Here is a 22,640-nt window from a genome sequence, read left to right on the forward strand (position 1 = left end):
CACCTGATATCTGTTCAGATGACATACCAAATTGCCTATTTCACTGTAACAGCCAGCATTAGGAACACTTTTCTATATCACCAATGATACAAATTAACATCATCAACAAATAAAATAAACCTTTGCACATGTACAATCAAATGCCACCTATAGGGTAAAAAAATAATTCTAGCCATAATTTACAAAATGAATAAAAAAAATTTTATATTTAATATTCAGATATTTTTAACAAATTTGATCCTGGAAATTTAGGTAAAATATAAATGAAACATGACACTACTTTATCGATTGTTGGAACAACTTCTGTGTGTTGCAATCCAAAAATACCCCTACCATACTAAAACTTTTATCATATTAACTGTTTCACAAAACAAAAAATTACAGATATACCTCTAGAAGTCGCTGGTGACATTTGTTTTGATACATTTTATTTCCTAAGGGCCGAGGATCCTTCAATGGCCTTTTTGTTTCTTGTACAAGACTGCTTCTAAGACTATTCCCAACATTTGGAGCAAATCCAAGAGAATCTCTATAAAAAGTGAAATAAAGAAATAGATCAGTGTATGCCTAGCATTTACAAAATGCTAGGCATACACTACACCCTTGCATTTTGTAAATAAGCAAAGTTTTTGACTCCAAGACAACTATCTGGAGAGAAAAGGTATAACATTAAGAGTATAATCAGCTATTAATTACAATTTAGAGAACAGCAATTAAAAACATACATGCTAACATTTAGAAATTGGAATCAAGTAAACTTTCAGTACTGATGAGCTGAAATATTTCTTCCAAACTAATAATAAATAATTAAGATATGGTTTGGGAATGATGATATAGTTAACAACAATTAACACCGTTGCCACGTTTTGACTTTCAAAAAGATAGAGATCGGGCATTTGTAAGTAGGAGAACAGGGAGCTTTTAGGCCAAAACAGGCATAAACAAGAATTCTTTTTGCAAAAAAGCAGGGATGCTTCACAAAAAAACAGGATTAAACGAGGAGATTATTTCGAAAAAGTAAGAGGTTTTTAAAGTCCATGCTGCATTATAAATTAAATTTCACTGAGAAGATAACATACACATTTTATATAAAATACATAGGATTGTTTGCAGGTCCGTATTCATTTAAACATTAGCTTATTTATCTAACATTGTTCTGTCTGTGAATTTCTTTGGATATTCTATTAGACAACTGATTTAGATTTCTTCGAGAAAGATACTGTTGCAGACTTTGCACTCTTAGGAACTGTTGAGTCAAAGTTTTGTTCATTACAATAGCCGTGCTGTCTAGACTTCACTGTCAAGGGTATTTCCAAAACTAATAGAAAGAGAAGACCTGAATTCAGTTTGTAATTCAACTTGCTAAATATTCTTTTACACTCAGCAATGCTATGAGGAATTGTTAAATTGTTAAAATGTGAAACATGACTAAAGGTAATTTGTTATATTTCAAGCTTCTGTTGTGCACTTGTCAGTCCCTCAACTTAGGACCACTATACATCATTTCTTTCTTCTTTAAAAATGGCATCTGATAGGTTCTCATGCTGAAACTGTTAGAACTGATGCTGCAAAACATCTACTGCTTCAGCTATTTCTTTATCTTTAATGATATTATTATTATTAGTCATATGGTGCAAGGAAACCTGAGGCTTATGCTGCACCAGCCAAAAAAAAATTCTGAGTTACCCTGAGTGAGAGAAAGAGAATCAGAGTAGGAAGGAATCACCAAGAAAGAGAAGAATGATGATATCCAGCTCAGGACCCTGGGTGTGCTAAGCCCTGATACCAAGAAGTACTGGAAACTTGTCCACAAAAAATTTGAAAATGATACACTGCCAACTATGAATGTTGTACGACCTCAGCATTTATAAGAACATTTTTCAGTGGGGACTTGCACACCATGTAGTCCCGTGCAGCCATAAAGTACTTCCTCACTGAGCAAAAGAACAGAATCTTCTCTTGTTGGTAGAAGAAATGTCTATGACTAAGTCAGAATCATTCTTCTGCTATTGTAACCAATTTCTAAAATGGAAGATTTGAAAACTATTGATAAAAAAAATGTTTTTTGATGTGAAACATCCTTGGTGGCATCAACCAAGTATATTTGATTGGTCACGAAAAATGTGTCACGGAAGTGACATCATCCGTGGCTTCTGCCAGAGGCGCTTCCCACACTATTCTGTGCTGAGCACTCACTAGTAGTGTGATTAGAATACATAATGCATTTTTCATGACCAGTACTGTATAATTAGAAAGAGGTTAGCAAAATCCAAGCCAATAGCCTAATTACCCATTTGAGGTTAGCAAAATCCAATTACCCATTTGATTTTTTGTCATTTGAGGTTAGCAAAATCCAATTACCCATTTGATTTTTTGTCATTTGAGGTTAGTGAAATCCAAGCCAATAGCCTAATTACACATTTGATTTTTCTAAAATGGAAGATTTGAAAACTATTGATAAAAAATATTTTTTTGATGTGAAACGTCCTTGGTGGCATCAACAGAATAAATTTGATTGGTAATGAAAAATGTCACAGAAGTGACATCATCCATGGCTTCCTGCAGGAAGTATGATTGCAGCAATACAAGTATTTGTCATATGACTGCAACAATACAAATATTTGTATTGTTGCAGTCAAAGTACATTTTACATAAAACCATCTACTGTGCATGCTGGCACAAGTGTAATTTTTTTTCATATAACTCTTCACCATATCTAAGAGTAATGACTTCAGTACATGGATGTGAGGTACACCAGACTGAACAGCTATGTTTGAACTTTCAAACATTAGAATAACATTTAAAAGAAACAATAAAGTTTCTTTATTCAAGCCAGAAGAGAGAAACGTGAACAGACTTCTGCATGAGCGAGGATAATATGACCAGCATTATCAGTTTGCTTAAAATTGTTTAAATCTTATCATTCCTTTTAGCACTTCTTTCTAGATAGTAGTAAATTTCTGCCAAGTATTCATCCACTTTTCCCTTTTCAGCACACAAATTAATAAAATGACAAGGACAGCCTATTACCACCAACTGCTCAATCTCCTGCTTCCTCTTCAATACCATTGCGACTCAGTTTTCAGGTCTGCCATAACAGATGCATTATCAACACACTAGTGCCAGGCATATTTTTGAACGAATCCCACATGCTTTCATGTTCTTCAGAACATGTCCAACATTGTACTCTTTAGAGTCCCCTTCTAATGCTGGCACTGAGCAAGCTGCTTTCAATTTTACTCTTTTTTTGTTTATTATTCTTATTACTACAAAAGATCACCACAGTGGGATATAGCTTGGAATCACTGACTGATGTCATCTGTAACAATCGAAAATGGCCCAAATCCCTCACTACCATTTCTTTCCTTATCCATGCAATTTCACTAACACAATGCCTGTTGCCATTGTTCTTTCACAACCATATTTTTGTTGCTATTTTACTATCAGAAACTCACCTGCATGATTAGCACAACCCAACAGAAGATTATTTTCTAGGACAAAAGATACAAATAAACATTCAGCATGTGTATGACATCATCACTATGAAATGAAATATCATTTTTGCATCTTTTTGTCGTCATACTTATTTGTTTGATATGTCTACTTACATCATTTTTCCTGCTGCTTGAAACTGAAAAATCACATTTTGTATGACAAACACATTCCCTTCTTCTGATTTTAAAATACATAGCAAGTCTTGCATATGCTTGCATGTCCTCTGAAATTTTACATTCTATTTCTTTGGCACCTTGCTGAAAGAAGTGTTAACTAGTTTCACATTACACAAATACCATGAAATTATTGCAAATAACAGAGAATAACACTATTATCATGTGTTTCTGTCTTGCAATGTAGACTACCACAACACACCTGTTGGATAGTTCCTTAATGAAAATAAGCAGAATTTGCAAAATTTTTAAAAAATCCAATTTTAATGTAGTTGCATTTATTTTATTTTATTTTTGAAAAACGAAAGACAGAAAAACTAAAAGATGGAGAAACTTTTTTCCCAAATATGGATAAAGGGATGGTTAAGTGGGAGAAGCCAGAGTTGTTATCAATGGACACTGCTATTCTTGGACAAATACTATTAGCAGAGTCCACCAGGTTTCAGTGTTCAGCCAATTGTTATTTTCAGTATTTATTAATAATACTGATGAAGGCATATTAGGCTTAATGTCTAAGTTTGCAGATGATATGAAGGTTGACAGGATGGTTATTGACAGTAAACTGGGTATGCTGCTGCAACAAGATCCCAATAATTTAGGCAGATTGGCTGAAAAGTAGCAAATGAAGTTTAACATTGACAAATGCAAGGTACTTTTGTATGAATAGCAGTAATCCCAGATTAATGTGTCAACTGTGTGGTACCACACTTCGGATGGTAGAAAATTGTGCAATCAGATATGAAGTTCTCTGGGCAGCACAGACAGGCTGGCAGGGCAGCCATGGGGTTTTGTCAAAGAGATACAGAAATTTTGCCAGTAGTAGTAGTAGTTATTTAGTTAGTTATTTGGTTTTTAGGAGCTTTAGCAACAAAGGCCATATTGCTCCGGGATATGAAGTGGTCATTCACTGACCTTTACGCATCCTCCGAATTTGGTGGTGACGGGCTCGAACCCCGGTCTAATCAAGAAGCGTATGCTACGCACTGCTGTTCCTTCCCACCTGGCTAAGGAGGCACCAGTAGTAGTAGTGGCATGTGATGCAAGAAAGCAAGTGTATAAGCTTATGCAGCATCAGCCAAAAAAAAAAAAATAAATAAATAAATGCCTGTCCAGTTCCTCCTTAAATTTATTTAACCTATCAACTTCCACAATGACAGATGGAAGTTTGTTCCAGCAATTAACCACCCACTGGCTAAAGGCAAATTTCTGCACATCTATTCTATATCTGTCTTTTCTTAATTTGAATTTATGCCCCCTTAGGTTCGTAATCTGCACAAGTGGAAGGATCCCATCAGAATTAAGCGTGCTCAACCCATTCAGTAGGGATAAGGAGGTATTTATCCTGTTGTATAAGGCATGTGGTAATGCCACATCTTGAGTACTGCATACAGTACTGAAGCCTCATTTGTGGAAGGATGTGTTGAATGGGTGCGGAGAACAAGATTAGTGAGGGAAACATAAGTGTACTCTGACAATGAAGCTTGGGTTCTGCAAAATGTAGCATCTGGAGACAAGACACCTGTTAGGAGATCTGATTAAGGTATTTAGATTTTGAATGGATTGAGTAAACTCAATGACAATAGATTTCTTCCTCTTTTTCAGACTATGTACATGAGAAAGTATGAATTCAAACTGAGGAAAGTTGATGCAGGGTAGATGTGCAGAAATTTGTCTTCAGCCGGCAGATTACTGATCGTTGGGGGAAAAAAACCTTCACCTGGTGTTGTAAAAGTAGATAGTTTGAATAAATTGAAGGAAGAACTAGACAATTAGAGGGATGGATGGATGATATAAGCAGTGTCAGATTTTTTTTTTTTTCTGATGCTGTATAAGCTTGTTGTCTTGCATCATTTGCCACTACCAATACTATATTACAACAGTGAGATGGAGAAGAGTCAAATCAAGAAAAAAGTACACATCTCCAACATAAATCCAGAGAGTTTGGCAGCTATTCATTAAGATAAAAGTATATAAATAAATAAATATATATATAGTAAAGATTAAAGGTAGAAGAAATATTTGGAAAAAGTAATTAGTTATGGACAAAGACAACTGATAGTCAGAAAGGACCTAATGACCATAGCAGTATAATAAGTAAATAAAAGTGTAAAGATGTAAAGTTGTTATTCTATTAAAAATGAAATTATTTTCTTTAAGTTGCACTCATGAGCAAATGTAATCATTTCTAAAGAGCCTAAGCTCAAGAGGAACAATATTATCCTAGGACAGTAATCAGAGAAAAGCCTAACATAGTCTAAAAATACCATAGAGAAAAGCCTAACATGTTATTTTTTTAAACTATTTCAATATGCGCATTGAAATAGTATCCTACTTATTCACAGAAGAGTACCTTATGTATAATTTTTATATGTATATAAAATATATTTATATATATTTTTATATATATATATAAATTATACATATATAGCCAGGCCTCGCATAATGCAAGTTCAATTAACGCATTTTTCAGTTACCGCTATCTGAAAAAATTATATTACTTTTCACTTTATGTGATGCAAATTTCCAGTTAACGTGACCTTTTTTTATGTGATAGTTGAAAAAGATTTGAATCATGCACTAAGCTTACTGCACGTTGGATGGGCAATAAACAAGCGTTAGCCGGCTGCCCGCATCAGCGTGTTCCAGCAATCATTGGAAGCAGACATGTTACTTGTCACCCACTAATAAAGTCACGTGCAGACTTCCATTAAAAATTCTAATTCTTAAATTCAAAAAAAAATTTTAATTTTTAAATGAGCCAGATGAAAACGTTACCACAAAGGAGATAACAGTAAAATGACTAGATGAAATCTTTCGTATCACAGAGAACCTCAAACAAAAGATTTGAGGTTCTCTGCAATATTTATTTAGCCAGGGCCTAGAGAAGATTGTTGTCAGCTATTTGAAATTGATTGATGAAAAAATGAAAGCCAACACTTTCAAACTACTCTGTTCAAATATTTCCGTAACAAATATTTTCTTCATTGTGTATTTTATGCAATAAACATTTAATTTTTTAATTATTTTCGTTATCTTTTTACATGGTATACAGTTAAAAAGTAATTTTTAAAATTCTTTATGGACCAATTATAATTTTTTCCTATTGATTATTATATGCAATTAATGTTTTTGTTTTGCAAGATGCACTCGTGGGACGAATTAATTGAGGCCAGCCTGTGTATATACAGTAGAACGCCGGTTATCTGGAAGTCAGTTATCCAGAATAATTTGAAAGGCTGATCTTTCTTCTCTTTTTTTATTAATTAACGGTAGTACAGTAAGCGCCAATTATAGTGATCACGTTTACAAATTGAATTTTGATTATAATAAGCGAAAGATCAAGTTTACTACCCGTTTATAACAGATAGTACAAACAAAAAGCCCAATAAACCAAAAACTTCAAATTGTTTTTATTGTTTTATGGTTGTGACCTCTAGAATTTTATGTGATCTTCAGAAATGTGCTTTAGAAAAATATCACAGAGATTACTGGGTTTTCTCGGAAACCACGAGTGAATTTCAGCTTTCAGCTCCAGATTCAATAAGAATAATATCGGCCCGAAACTGTGTGATTTATTATTTTTCTCAATTTTTACAATAAAATGTGAACAAAAAGAAAACGGGTAGTTTAAACATTGCATCAAAAAAACGTAAATTATTAATAGAATTAGAAATGGTGAAAATTTAGGAAATCTCTCCAAAGTGTTTAATGTGGGGACTTCAACAACTTAGGACATCAAGAAAATTTCCAATGCAATAACAGAATTTGTCAATTATGGATAGCGAAGGAGAATATAGAAGGAAAAAGACTGATGTCGAAACCTGAAAATGCCGCTTTAGAGAGTGCACTTATTTTTTTTCCCCTTCAGAAACGAAGTTTAGGTGAACCAGTGTCTGGCCCAATGTTGTGTGAAAAAGCATTCGATTTTAATCAAAAATTGAGGTAATGAAGATTTTAAGGCAAGCACAGGTTGACTGAAAATTTTTAAACTGAAACACGTTTACTAGACATTTAAGGTGAGAAACTTTCTACAGACAAATCTGCTGCGGTATCCTTTAAAAGTTCGCTTCGGTTAAACAAATTACGAGAAAGAAAACGTTTATAATGTTGATGAGATTGGCTTATTAAGGAAAGCATTACTGAGAAAAACCCTAGCCACAAAAAGAGAAATGCCTGCACCAAGCTTTAAGGTGAGAAAATAGCGAGTTACAATTGCTATGTGTGCAAATGTCATTGGGATGCACAGATTGTCTGTGCTCATTATTGGTAAGTTGAAAAAACCAAGTGCATTTAAAAATCTTTCTAATTTTCTTGTTTTGTATAGAAATCATAAAAATGCCTGGATGGATGTTTCTGTTTTCCAAGATTAGTTTATAATTTTTTATTTAATTGATCTTCATTCTTTAATTTAATCGTAAGGTAAGATTAAATTTATTTAATCTTATTTAATTAAAATATTTAATTAAGTAATTAGATTAAATTTCTTTAATCTTACAGGAAAAATTACCCGGATAATTTGACTATCCAGAAGTGATCTGACATCAATTATTACAGATAACTGACACTACTGTATATATATATTTATATAATATATACAATATATTATATTTATATAATATATACACAGGTAACCCCTCATATAACACAGTAGTTAGGTTCCTATAAAAATGTCATGTTGTGCGAAACCAGCATGTTATACGGGACTAAGAAAAAGTACAAAAAAGGGGGCTATGTTAACAAAAATACAGTATTTCGCTAACAAAATGTTAAAAAAACTAACAAAGATACACTATTCTAGATTTTGTGCATCATCTCTCTTTAAAAAATCAGTAATCTGGTTTGTTTACTTTTGCTTGATAAATCTTTGCAAATTTCATCGTATGGAATTAAGCATTTTTGAAGCTCCCTTTTGAACTTTGAGCTGCTTTCATTCAAGAATCTGCAATCAAAAAATAAGATCCTAATTGCTCGGATAACTTTATGACTTCCCGTATGATTTTTAGTGTAAAATTTAGAAGTTTAGAATTTTCATCCATGCTATCATCCTCTGAATTGATTTGGTTTTGCCTCCAATGCCATTTCCACCAAATCCGCTTCGCCAGCCTCTTTGTCTACCAGTAATTTTACCCCAAGGGCTCACATCTGGTGAGTATGGGCTTGGCACACCCAGGGTTCTGAGCTGGATATCATCATTCTTCTCTTTCTTGGTGATTCCCTTCTGATTCTTGTTCTCTCTCTCTCTCAGGGTAATTCAGAAATTTTTTTTTTAGCTGGTGCAGCATAAGCCTTGGGCTTCCTTGCACCATATACTAATAATAATAATAATAATAATAATAATAAATTCTTGAACATCTTCAGTAATCATATCTTTTTTTAATTTTTTTTTAGGAGCATAGGTGACTAAGGCCATGTTATTTTGCATATATTATCTATAAATTGCATGTGTCCTGAGGTCGATTTTGTTTTGCTGGATGCGAGTTTGTGGGAGAAAAACCATGCTACCATCGGCTGACTAACTCAGCCACATTGGGAAAAAGACCCATAAAAATTCCTCCCATTATCGACGGGATTCAAACTAGGGTCTTTTCCACTCTGTGTGAGGAGGAGGGCAATTCTATCAACTTGAGGGCTTCAGTAGTCATATCATCAAAACCTTCCCCTCCTACTGACGAAGCAAGTTTTACTATCACACCGATTCCGTTTTCTGCCGGCTCAACCATATTTCCTGAATGAACTGACTCTGGCCATACATTTTTCCACACGCATTTAACATTGTCGGTTTTACTTCTTTCAGGAAAGAAGTAAAACCAATTGTGGACTGTATCAGAATCACAGATTCTGATACAGTCCACAATTGAGAAATTGTGTCCATGACTCCATTACTTCAATAGATTAGGAATTAATTTTTTCCAAAATCCATTGTAACAATTTTCTGATGTAATGAGTTTTAAAGGTGGATATAATGCCTAGATTTAATGGCTGAATGAAAGAAGTTGTATTAACCTAATACAACTGTGGTGGTAGGAACATAACTTCAATGTTTGGATGGCCTGGTGTGTTATCCAATAGTAATAAAACCTTGAAATCTAGATTTTTCGAAAAGTTCAATAGAACAGAACATAACATGGAGATTTCCAAACAAAATAAAATACAGGGATTTCTCAATATTTTTGACTAGCAAGTCAACAGTGGGATTCAAAAAGAGTGGAAATGTTGAAAAATTACATCCAACATAATAGCAGGGTTTTCCCCGCACAAAAGCTCAAAAATACTGTTATGTGAGATTTACCGAAATTTATCAATCATGTTAGAATGAAACCGTATTGTAGAAATACTGTGTTATACGGGAGTTGCCTGTGTGTATAAATATATATGTATGTATATTATAGGAAATATAAGAGTTAAATGTAAAGAATGTAAAGATGAAGTGTAAGTGACACAGAATGCCAAAAGCCGAGAAGAAAATATAAATATTATATATATATATATATATATATATATATATATATATATATACACATATATATATACATATATATATCTATACACACACACACACACCACTAATCTAAATTGTAGGACCACCACTATTCAAGTCCTCTGCATTGGCGGTTCGATCTGGTGATCGGGTGGTGGACTGACCTTTCAAATGATCTGCCTTTGCGGCGATTTGTCTAGCGATTTCATGACCATTATTGGCCTTGTGGTCCTCTGTTGAAGTGGGGCGTAATGGTCAGTCTATTTTTCATTTATTTTTGTTTTATTTTATTGTAGTTGGTTTACATCTCTGTTGGTGATATTTCACATAAATTTGGATTTGGTGCCCCTCAGAGGGGATGCCGTTAAATTTCTATTTAACTGGCATTCAAAATTTAATTGATTATTATTTTATTATCTTTGCATTTAGATTTTCTAAATTATCTTGGAGAGTTTCTGCTGCAATAATTTTACTCTTGTTACCCTTCTCTTCCCTCCCTGTTGGTTTGATCATTATATTTAATTTTGACTATTTTCGCTCTTCTGTCTTGCCATGCTGCTGGCATTATTTTTAATCCTTATTCTAATTTATTTTTATATTTCAAGCATCATGTAGAGGAATATGCTTTTTGCTGTCTCTAATGTTTGTTTTACCTTTTTATTATGAAAGGTTCAGTTTTCAACTATTTCAAACATTATTCAAATATATGTATAAGTATATACAGTCGAACTTCCCTATAACGGATTTGATAAATCCAGCGAAAAAATTTGTTATAGAGAAATTTCGTCATACAGAGAATATTTTTTATTAGAAATTGTTATCTAATTAGAAAACGAATCTACATTTATTTTCAATGCATTTTATTTAAAAAACACTTATTTAAATTACATTTACACAATTTTTGCCGGTAAGTATCAAAAATTAAAAAAAAAAATCTGCAATTTTTGTTTGCACAGTACAATTAAAAAATGTTTGATTCTCAAAGAAAACCTCACATTTGTTCAGATCATTAAAAACATTATCAGGAACATTTTCACAAAACTGTAGACCCATACGAATCATTTTAAAAGCGTGGATCATTTCTTCGTGAGTTGGCTTTTCTACTGGTTGTTCTGATGCGTCTTCAGCATCATCGTTAATTTCTTTGTGATCATAGTCACGTCTAACACTGTTCAGCAGTATTTCATCTTCATTTGGATGTTCTGTTGTAGCCAGATCTTGATCTACATAAACAACTATCCAGTGTTATTTCATTTTCGATGTTTCTGGATGATTCTAATAATGTCCAAAAGTTTTTCAGTTGTGAAAGGGGCAGTTCATCTTGTTCGTCCAGTTGTTGTTTGACTTCTGTATTCAATGCAAATCCTGCTTTCGAAAAACAATTTTGAATAGTGTATTCAGTGACATCATTTGTCCAAACTTTTGCCAGTTCAGAGATGCAATCTGTAAGGTTAATTGTAACCTCCAAGTTTCTGTTTTCTGATAACGCATTGACAATCTTCATTATTAGTCTCTTTCGATAATGAAATTCAAAATTTTTAATAATGCCTTGGTCCATTGACTGGAGTTTTGACATTACATTTGGTGGTAAAAACAACAACTTTACACTTTTTTTAAGTTTGGCAGAAATACTGGCAGGATGTTCCGGACAGTTGTCAGTTACCAACACGATTTTACTTTTTTCTTTTGTTATACGCTTGTCTAGTTTTAATATCCATTCTTCAAAAATATCACTTGGAATCCATGCTTTTTTATTAAAGGTGTAGTCAACTTCCAGAGATTTTGGGCCTCTAAAACACCTTGGGTTTTTTGATTTTCCGATGTCCAAAAGACAATTTTTCACTTCCTGTCATATTTGCTCCAATATATAGGATATATATAGGATAATCTTGATAATCTTGCTGTCCGGCAAGATGTTAATGATAGGTTTCAATAAGTTGCTCTAAAGTTTTGCCAGGTTTGTATGCATAACTGCTCTTGCATGAAGTAATGAATCTAAAGCCTACTGGATTCTTATGGAACTTTGGTATGCAGTATATATATGGAAAATTATAATTATTAATACCAAGTTTTAGTTTTTTGTTGATGGCTATTAGCTTTTTTGTTATGTATTGCTATTATTTGTCACTGGCTTGTATGTATCACTAGAATTGAGTTCAGTATTTAATGTGTGAAAGCAAAAAGCTTTACATATGAAAGCATAATTACTAGCAGCTTTGTCCACAGGGATAATAATAAATTGGTCATTTAGCTCTGATAATTATTTTTTAATTATGGATATATTGCAGTTGATAGTGGTTAGTGGAGATCCGTGAGGCATTAAGGCTTTGTAATTATTTATTAGATTTGATGACACAGTGTTTATCCACATGCAAAAAGATTCAATAGGTGTGTTGTATTTATAGGCAAGCATGAAGCAGTAGTTAAGGAGGTCATGATGTAACTGCTTTTTGAATGTGGTTAGGCTGGTTTTTTAAAATAACCTGAATTTGTATCCATAAGAAAGAATGTTCCTCAGTTCCTGGTATGGTATGGTATAATCTCCAGGTTACCGGTTATAATATGCCCATGATGGGGATTAACATAAGGCTGTAGTTCTGCCTTGTGGCAAATGCATGTGTTGGTGTCTAATTCTACAGTCAGTCCTCGTATAACACGTGTTTACACTACGCGAATTCGATCATACATGATTTATAAATAGGGGAATGATATCTTATATAACATGAACGGAATTCGCTTATGCACGATTCGCCTTTGTGTTTACAAGAAATGGCAGTCGAACGCGGAATCACCCAACTGAACGCAACACGATAGGAATGAAGAGAAGATTCTGAAAATGTATTTATGTTTTTTATATCAGTGAAGGGGAAACACATTTAACCATAATAACGTAAAAACCCACACAATTCCAGCTATCGGTATTATCGCAACTGCAATTAGATCGAGTTTACTACCAGTTTATAACAGATTCCACTAGCAGAAATGCAACTGGAAATTGTTTTTATTGTTTTATGGTAGTAACCCCCCAGAAATGTGCTTTAGTAAAATGTGAGGTGTTAATAGTGTATCTCTGCCTTTACGGTGTTGTTTATTCAGTTGCTACCCGTGCGCAGCTTTGTTTATGTGTATCAAGCGTGCCTCATTTTGTAATTGTGCTTTATTCCCTAAAAATTAGTAAAATACTTAAAAGGTGTGAAAAGGAAGCGTCCTGGTGAAGACACTGCAGATTCAGAGAGAAAAAGAAAAGCAATATCGATAAACAGAGGCAGACTGGATCAAAAATTCTTACCCGGGAAAATTTATAGTGGCCTCATACTATGGTTTATGGCCAAAATCCAACTGGCCTCCGGCCCACTTGGGTTTCCCCGATAATGCTTATGGCCCAGTCCGCCTCTGTCGATAGAGTAAAAATATGAAATTGTGAAACACTTTGAGCGAAATGAGACCCCGTGTGATATTGCACGTGCTACAGGCCTAAATGAGGAAACACCGAGAATTAGAATGATGCATAAAAACAACTTTCATAGCAGGAACAACTCAAAGTGTAATTAAAATCCATTAGATAATTACATAAAGAATTGGAAGAGATGGAACGTCTGTTTCGATAGAAAATCAAACAAAAAACAAGTTTGCTTACAATAGAAGCAAAAGCATTAGCAATATTTTATTACATAATAGTCACAATAAAATACATAAGTATTTTATTATGATAATTTATTGTGTTTGGTAATGTTTTGGTTACAAATATGTGTTCAATCTTGGGTGGTCGGCACCTAACCCTATTTTTCCCATAGGGCCTGTTGTTTATATTGCACGAGGGTTTCTAGGAACACAACTATCGTGCTATATGAGGACTGACTATACTTTGTCCATATTGGTAGCACGGGATTTGTAATTGCAGGCTAGAAGGCCCAATGGTTTATCATATCTGTATCTAGCGCTTTGATTCTGATGTTTTGGCAGTTGGCCGGAAGGAGGTTGGCGTGCAAGTTAATGCAATGGTCTATATTGATGCGATCCATAGTGGCGTTCTGAACTTTTAGTATAATGGTAGAATACTCCTTATTAATATTATTATTTATAGGATTTAGTTTAAATTTACAAATCAACTATCAGGTGGAATAGGTGTCTAGTTTTGAATTCATAACTGTTGACGAATTTAAATAGTGCTTTTAGAACACTGTTTCATACTGAAGAGCAGGTTATGTATATGCTGCACCTCAATGTCCTTGTTGTCCCAACTAGTTATAGTCTGGGCAATGCTACCTAGTTTGTGATAGTTTGAATTATTATTTCTTGGTTTGCATTTTTTGTAGCATCTTGGTTCGCTTACACATTTAACCATTTGAAATTTCTCATAAATACAGCAGTTTTCTATAGAGCTGGTAATGATACTATGGCTAAATTTGTTGTTTAGGCCATAAGGATACAGTGTCTTAAGTTTCAGCATAAACATTTTTTCCTGTCTGTTTCTTAAAGCAGGATCAGATGTATGGGCTAAGATGGACATGTAGATATTACAGAGAAGTGTTTGTATTCCATTTCATGTTCCTGTTTGCCATAGTTTTTACCATTATTGTAGTGCTGATGTCAGATCTATGAAGGTTAAGTCTTAGATGCAGTTTGTTGCTGGTTTGGCCAACATACTTTACATTACAAGTATGGCAAGTGATGAGGTATACCACGTTGCTATACTTGCAGAAAATGGGTTCATTGCTATTGTTGGTAATATGATAGGGGTGCATGTATGGGCAGGTGAGGCATCGCCTATTGTTACATTTGTTGAATTTGAGGTTTTTCGTGGAAGAGATGGAATGGGAGTCTGTTATCCCAGTGCTGGCTAGTTTGCTCTGTGAGGTGTGTGTAATATGTGTATGTTTAGGAATAGCAGAGTGTAGCGAAGAGCCGTACAGAGCATAAGCTCCTGGGTCAAGCTTATTCTACTCTGCCCATGTAGCAAGTTTGGTAAATGTTGCCTATCCATATACAAGTTCAATATACATAATACAAATAATAAATCAATAGATAAAGTGAACATAATAATAAATTAATAAATCAAAAAAACATGGTGAAAATAAATTCAGAAAAGGATGAGGAAATAAGATTCCTGAGCATGGTATTAATTCAAAATTAAGTTATATATATATATATATATATATATATATAAATAATAAGTAACTAACTAAAGTTGTAAAGATGAGAGAAGTAAGTAAAAAGAGAGAAAGAAGAAAGAAAAGAGAAAAGCTCGGGGGAAAAAAAAAATAATAATACATACATAAGGAAATAAGTCAATATTATATTACATAAAATACAGCAGACTCTCGATTTACCGGGACACTTCAAAACTCCAAAAAAAAAAAAAAAAAAAAAAAAAAAATCAGAAATCATAAAATTCAAGTAATAACTAGAATAGGTATAAACAGATATTTTGCAAGTAGTAAATAAGCAGCAAGAAGGGGGCATTATAAGTCGTTATTGGGAGATTAATGTGCCTATTATCTTGCCACCCCCGCTGTCTTTACACCAGCCACTCACAAAAAAAAAAAAAAAAAAAAGAAAGAGACCAAATGTTTAGGTTGTTTTAGTGCATCGATTGTCGTGTTCCATCACACTGCAAAAAGACAAATTTTGTTTCTTTATTTATCAGGGATGTCAATTTTTGTAGCAAATATATATATATATATATATATATTTATTTATTTATTTTTGTTTAGAAATCAAGAAAATGATGGGTAAACGCAAAAGAGTTGCACTTTCAGTGAAACAGACTTGAAATTATTCAATTGAAAACGGTGCAGCTGTTAAATCACTAAAGAACCATTATGATGTTGGTGCCCTTCCATACGTGACATTGTAAAAAATAAAGGGAAGTAATCAGATTTAAAACTGACATTGCAAAAAATAAAGGGATGCATCATACTGGACACACAAGTAGTACACCGTAAGTTTTTTATCCATCGCCATATTTTTTCCATAGGTTGCTGAACATTTTTCGATACAGTAAGTCCCCGACTCACGAAACTACGGATTTACTACGTAAATTTGTTTTCACTCAATTTTTTTTTATTTTTTTTATTTTTTAGGATTGTAAAATTTAAAACAACAAAAAAAAAAATAAGAAATCAATAATGATGATCACAACATGCACAAATTGCACAAGTGAGATACGTAACAAGCAAAAAAATAGGAAAGAAGAGAAGATCCTTACAATTATTTATGTTTTTTTTTATGACTGAAGATTTCAGTGAATTCCAGCTATCTGTATCAGCGCAAATGCAATAAAATAGTTTACTACCCGTTTATAATAGATTTCGCTAACAGAAAAGCCCAATAAACCAGAAAATGCAAATTGTTTTTATTGTTTTTTGGTAGTGACCTCCAGAAATGTGCTTTAGTAAAATGTGAGCTCACGTGGGGTGATAATAGTGGGTTTTCGCCTTAACCCTGTGAAGTCCTTTAAAGAAAATTTAATTTTGACCATCATCATGGCTACTAGTAAATCTACCAAGAAAAGGAAAGCGATTGATTTGGATCAGAAAATTAAAATAATAAGAAGTATGAAAATGGTCAAACATTAAAAAGTATCGCGCTGAATTCAGATTTGTCAATAATAATAGAGTAGCAATACGTTACTAGTCATTCCTGAGTTACGTAAAACTCAACGAAGTAAGAAGTCCTGGAATGTATCTCTTACGTATGTCGGAGACTTCTGTATTTTTGGATTAACTGGGAAATCGATTATCCGGGATTTGTTTTTTACTATTTATCCTTCATTAATGGAGGCACTGGTTAAAGAAGCACTGCAGGATCAACTAGACAAGACTTCAGTTATAGCTCAGACACAGCATGGTTTTGTTAAGGGGAAGTCTTGCCTGACCAATTTGATTGGATACTATGATGCAGTCACAAAAGAACTGGATGCAGGGAATAACTTTGATATTATATACTTGGATCTTAGAAAGGCTTTTGATACTGTTGCACATGGAAGACTGCTGCACAAATTGGAGCAGTGTGGCATTGGAGGCAAATTGCTGCTATGGATAAAGGGGTGGTTGAGGGGGAAAAGCCAGAGTGGTAATCAATGGACACTGCTCATCGTGGACTAATGTTATTAGTGGAGTCCCTCAGGGTTCAGTATTGGGTCCATTATTGTTTTCTGTATTTATAAATAATATTGATGATGGTATATCAAGCTTAATGTCCAAGTTTGCAGACGATACGAAGGTTGGCAGGGTTGTCAAGGACACTACTAACACTATGCTACTGCAACAGGATCTGGAAAGGTTGAGCAGATGGGCTGAGAGGTGGCAAATGAAGTTTAACATTGACAAATGTAAAGTACTACATATAGGAAACAGCAACCCCAGAGCAACGTATCAACTCTGTGGTACTACACTGACAGTGGTAGAGAATGAAAGGGACCTGGGGGTGGTTGTGCAGGCAGATATGAAGTTTTCTGAGCAGTGCAGACGGGCTGCAAGAGTAGCTCATGGTGTATTGTCGATGATATATAGGAATTTTTCTAGCAGGGATAAGGAGGTGATTATTCCCTTGTATAAGGCAATGGTCAGGCCACACCTAGAGTACTGTATACAGGTCTGGAGGCCTCATTTTAAGAAGGATGTAGGGATGCTGGAACGAGTACAGAGAAGGGCAACAAGATTGGTGAATGGACCAAAGGGTGCTCTTACGAAGAAAGGCTTAAGTTTTGCAAATTACAGTGTCTGGAGACTAGGCACCAGCGAGGTGATCTGATTGAGGTGTATAAAGCTTTCAATGGTTTGAGCATGCTCAATGCTAATGGGATTCTTCCTCTTGCTCAGAAAAATCATCTGAGAGGGCACAAATTCAAATTGAGGAAAGACAGATGTAGGATAGACGTGAGGAAATTTGCCTTTAGCCAGCGGGTGGTTGGTTGGTGGAACAGACTTCCATCCCTTGTTGTGGAAGTTGATAGCCTAAATAAGTTTAAGGCTCAGATGGACAGGTATTTCGAACGAACAGAGGGATGAAGTGGAAGTGGTTTTTTTTTATTTATTTATTTTTATTTTATTTTTTTTGGCTGATGCTGCATAAGCTTGCTTTCTTGCATCAAATGCCTCTACTAATGCTAATGCTGGAAAATTGAGTCTACTTTATATATATAATTATATTGTTGTACATCACACAATTTTGGTGTCGTTTTCAAGTGTCAACCACCAGAATTGCCTGACAAGACGACAGTATAGTGCCCTCTGTTTCTAACAAAGTACATGCCGTGTAATCTTAAATTATAAGAGAAAACCTCATACTTTATTGTAAGACTAATTCTCTCAACACTCAATCGCACATAAATGTATTCTTAGGTACACTAATTCACATAAGAATACATTTATACACGATTGAGTTTTGAGAGAATTACAGTCCTACAATAAAGGTATGAGGATTTCTCTTTTAATTCAAGATTAATAATAATAGGACATATTGGGCTTTATTGCTCTTTCATTTTTGATTAGTAAATGCCATGTAATATATATTATTACATCAAAATATAGTATTGGGATGAAGAATAAATAAATAAAGTATAATTAAAGCTAAAAGGGAGGATATATATATATACTATCATTGAATTATATTAAATAAAGTTAAATTATAATGAAATGAATAAATAAATAATTAAGCATTCATTAGAGGAAGCGACATGCAATTCCTCCATATGAAGCTGAAATACATCCAATATTTTAAATTAAATAAAATAAAACATAAGCCAGTAGTATGGCAAAAACTGTAGAGCGAAAATTAACATAAAAATAACCCAAATAAACAATCGAACGAAAAGAAAGAATAGATATAAATAGTAGCCCATAAACCCTTGTATAATTTCGAACTTTAAATCCAATTAAAACTAAACAAAATTTAGAATAATGCCAATTATTTATTAATTTAGCGGTACCTTTCGGGGGGAGGGGGTACCGCTAAATTAATAAATAATTGGCATTATTCTAAATTTTGTATAGTTTTAATTGGATTTAAAGTTCGAAATTATACAAGGGTTTATGGGCTACTATTTATATCTATTCTTTCTTTTCGTTCGATTGTTTATTTGGGTTATTTTTATGTTAATTTTCGCTCTACAGTTTTTGCCATACTACTGGCTTATGTTTTATTTTATTTAATTTAAAATATTGGATATATATATATATACACAGCCGGCATGTAATTTAAGGTTGACACAACAAAGGACCCGAAAATAATTATGACCAATGAAACTATAGACACTCCTGCCTTCATATTGCACTAATAGCCCAGAGTGTGGAAAAATTATATTTTAAGGAAAGCAACCAAGCGGCCAGTATTTGACTGAAGAATATAAAGTTGACATGATTAATGATGGGTTGAATAACTACAAAGAATTAAATAACAAAAACTATTTTTATTTAACTCTCATGTTACTCACAAAAGAGCCTTAACCTCAGTCAGGTCACCCCAAGTAATTACCCTTCTGTGGATTTACTCTAGAAGTTTTTCTTTTTAAAATAAAGCCTCCACACCCAAATACAATATTTCTATGTATCCTTACCATAATTTCATAAAGAGAAACAATAACATCCTTCCTCTTAACAAAGGTCTTATAGAATATTGATAGCAAAAACTTCCTAGTCACCTCTTTACACTGTAAGAAAGACCATGTGCTTATATCATAACCCCTAAAAAAAAGTTCAGAAGGTAAGAGAACACTGGCATTTCATCATAACTCTTGATAATATGCCAAATGAATGTGCATACATTGACTTCAAAATTTGCATTAATATGTTGTATTGCTAAATTTCCATGCAAAGACACTTAAACTTCACAAATAATAATGAAAAGTACATTACAGCGAAGTGTATAAAAATAAAATAGTAATAGTGGCATGTGATGCAAGAAAGCAAGTGTATGAGCTTCTCATACACTTGCTCTCTCTCAGATTGATTACATAGCAAATGAAGTCAGGATTTTCAAAAACATGGGTAAAATGAAAATAATACATTGAACTGATATATGTTGTATTGAAATTTTACTGCAACAGTTTAGGAAAAAATTAAATTGTCCACAGCAACACAAATATATGAATAAAGCAAAAAACATAAGACTTCTACAAAAGGAAATAACCATAACCTTTGATTTCCAATACTTCCTGTTCTAACCAACTGACCAGCAGATGAAGATCGGCGATAAAAAGATGGGCGTTGATATTGATCAACAGAAGAAAGTCGCCAATGAGATAATGAATCACGGCCTCTCTCAAGTGAAGACGATCGTGTGCAACTATATTTTTTCTGGCTGGCAACAGGAATCCTTGATGCATTACTGCCTCTGGAAAGTCGAAAATTTGGTGCAGTTCCACAATATGGTGACTTTTTCATTGTAGATTCCAGGAAAATCTTGAAACTAAGAATTAAATATATACTTTCACAAACAAATTTTTTTATTACTCAATTATAGTAGAACTCAAAAAATAAGAATATATAATATTGTAAATAAATTAAGACCTTTCATTAAATTATAAAAATTATTACTGAGTCGCATCTTAATGTACAAAAGCTGGTGAAATTTTGATCTGAAATCAGAATCATACAACTGAGTTCACAAGCAGCCAAAAATTACATGTTGATAATCCATGGAAACAATGTAATAAAGAATCTGATCTCTGTGAGTAATAATACTGGTGTAACATTGACTCCTCACACTCAGAACAAGACTTAATTACTGCTCAATTCAATTCCAGTTCTTGATGCAAGCTCAAGTGAGGTTTCCAAAAGTGTGTGATTGGCAAGACTACCTAGGCCATCCCTCCAAGTATGCTCTAATGAATTAAGGTAGTAATAGTAGTAGTGGCATGTGATGCAAGAAAGCAAGTGTATGAGCTTATGCAGCATCAGCCAAAAAAAAAAAAAAAAATCACACCATTCCCTCCAAATGCCTGTCCAGTTCCTCCTTAATTTTATTTAACCTATCAAATTCCACAACGACAGATGGAAGTTTGTTCCAGCAATTAACCACCCGCTGGCTAAAGGCAAATTTCCGCACATCTATTCTACATCTGTCTTTTCTTAATTTGAATTTATGCTTAGGTTCGTAATCCGAACAAGTGGAAGGATCCCATCAGAATTCAGCGTGCTCAACCCATTCAAGGCCTTATACACCTCAATCAGATCACTGCGCAGGTGCCTAGTCTCCAGCCACTGCAATTTGCAGAACTTAAGCCTCTCTTGGTAAGAGGATCCCTTCATTCCCCTCACCAATCTTGTCGCCCTTCTCTGTACACGTTCAAGCAAATCTACATCCTTCCTAAAATGAGGCCTCCAGACCTGTATGCAGTACTCAAGGCGCGGCCTGACCATTGCCTTATACAGAAGGACAATCACCTCCTAGGTCAGGGGATCTAGCTAGCCATGCCATACAGGCAATCTGTTCTCTGAAAGTACTCATTCACTAGGAGAGTATGTCAAATCTGCTCTAAATTTCTCCTATGAAAGGGAAAACAAGAATAAATATCTAATCTCAGGATTAGATATTTATTCTTAGATTAGATATTTATTTATTAGATATGTATGCTACCATATATACATATATATGGTAGCATACATATATACACAATCCACAACATTAGTAGTCCAGTCTCAAAACATGTCTATTTCTGTGATGATAGCAGGATGGTTACTGGTTCCTCATTCTCTCCAGATGAAAGCACATCTACAACCTGAATGAAGACTATTTCAACTCATTACAGTCAAACCTCCCATGCAATCCTGCAAATTAAACAGCAGCACTCATTTTCTGGCTACATTTAGGAAAATGGACAAATAAGGCAAACCGCCTGAGTCAAAAAAATTTAATTCTCAGACTGAGCATTTGCCAAAGCATCACTTTAAAGCTGGCTGGATACACTACAGATTTCACCTCAGAGCCATAAATTTTTACCATGCTCCAATGGTGTGGATAAATTTATATTATTGGATTATCTAATTGCTATTCATGAACAAGATTAATGACTCACTGATAATTAACAATGGGGTGCTTAGTTTTACAATTCATACATAAAGAACACCCACAGCCTGAGACTGGCTCCACGTCAGCATGTCATTTCTTCAGTCCGTATATTGATAAGAAAAAAAATAATAATAATAATAAAATTTTCATTCCATTTTGAGGCAAATATGATATTATACTTACATTAATTCTTATATGCTTTTTAGAATGCAATGTAACTTACAAAAATATTTGATACTTGTATTATATACCACAATAGTTTAGGTGTTGTGATAAGATCCTAAACTGGAAATATAAAATCTACAGAAATAAATATATATCACAAAAGCAATCCTTGTAGTTTTTTTCCTGAATAAATAACATTTAACAAATAAATAATCTAAAAATACCCTGAGTGAAAAGTTTTCAGAATTGCCTTCACTCCCTCCACACAAATCTTTTGAAAAAGTGAACCATAGACAGATGATTCAATAAACATGATT

The 22,640-nt window shown here is 33.8% G+C and overlaps 1 protein-coding gene across 1 annotated transcript in view; it reads right to left on the reverse strand.

Moving 5' to 3' along the window:
- The window catches only part of LOC150089632 (kinetochore protein NDC80 homolog), a 110,606-nt gene extending 88,367 nt beyond the window's left edge, over positions 1-22,239 (reverse strand). Inside the window, exons 1-3 of the mRNA XM_090390058.1 lie at positions 22,221-22,239; positions 20,284-20,556; positions 391-529 (exon numbers count right to left, since the gene is read on the reverse strand). Of these exons, the coding sequence (XP_090246184.1) occupies positions 391-529; positions 20,284-20,531 (387 nt within the window). The 5' untranslated portion in view covers positions 20,532-20,556; positions 22,221-22,239. The remainder of the gene's footprint in view (positions 1-390; positions 530-20,283; positions 20,557-22,220) is intronic.
- Positions 22,240-22,640: the final 401 nt, after the last annotated feature.

The sequence above is a fragment of the Mastigoproctus giganteus genome, chromosome 2 (genome assembly GCF_048544385.1).
Source record: "Mastigoproctus giganteus isolate SK-2022 chromosome 2, ASM4854438v1, whole genome shotgun sequence".
NCBI lineage: Eukaryota > Metazoa > Arthropoda > Arachnida > Uropygi > Thelyphonidae > Mastigoproctus > Mastigoproctus giganteus.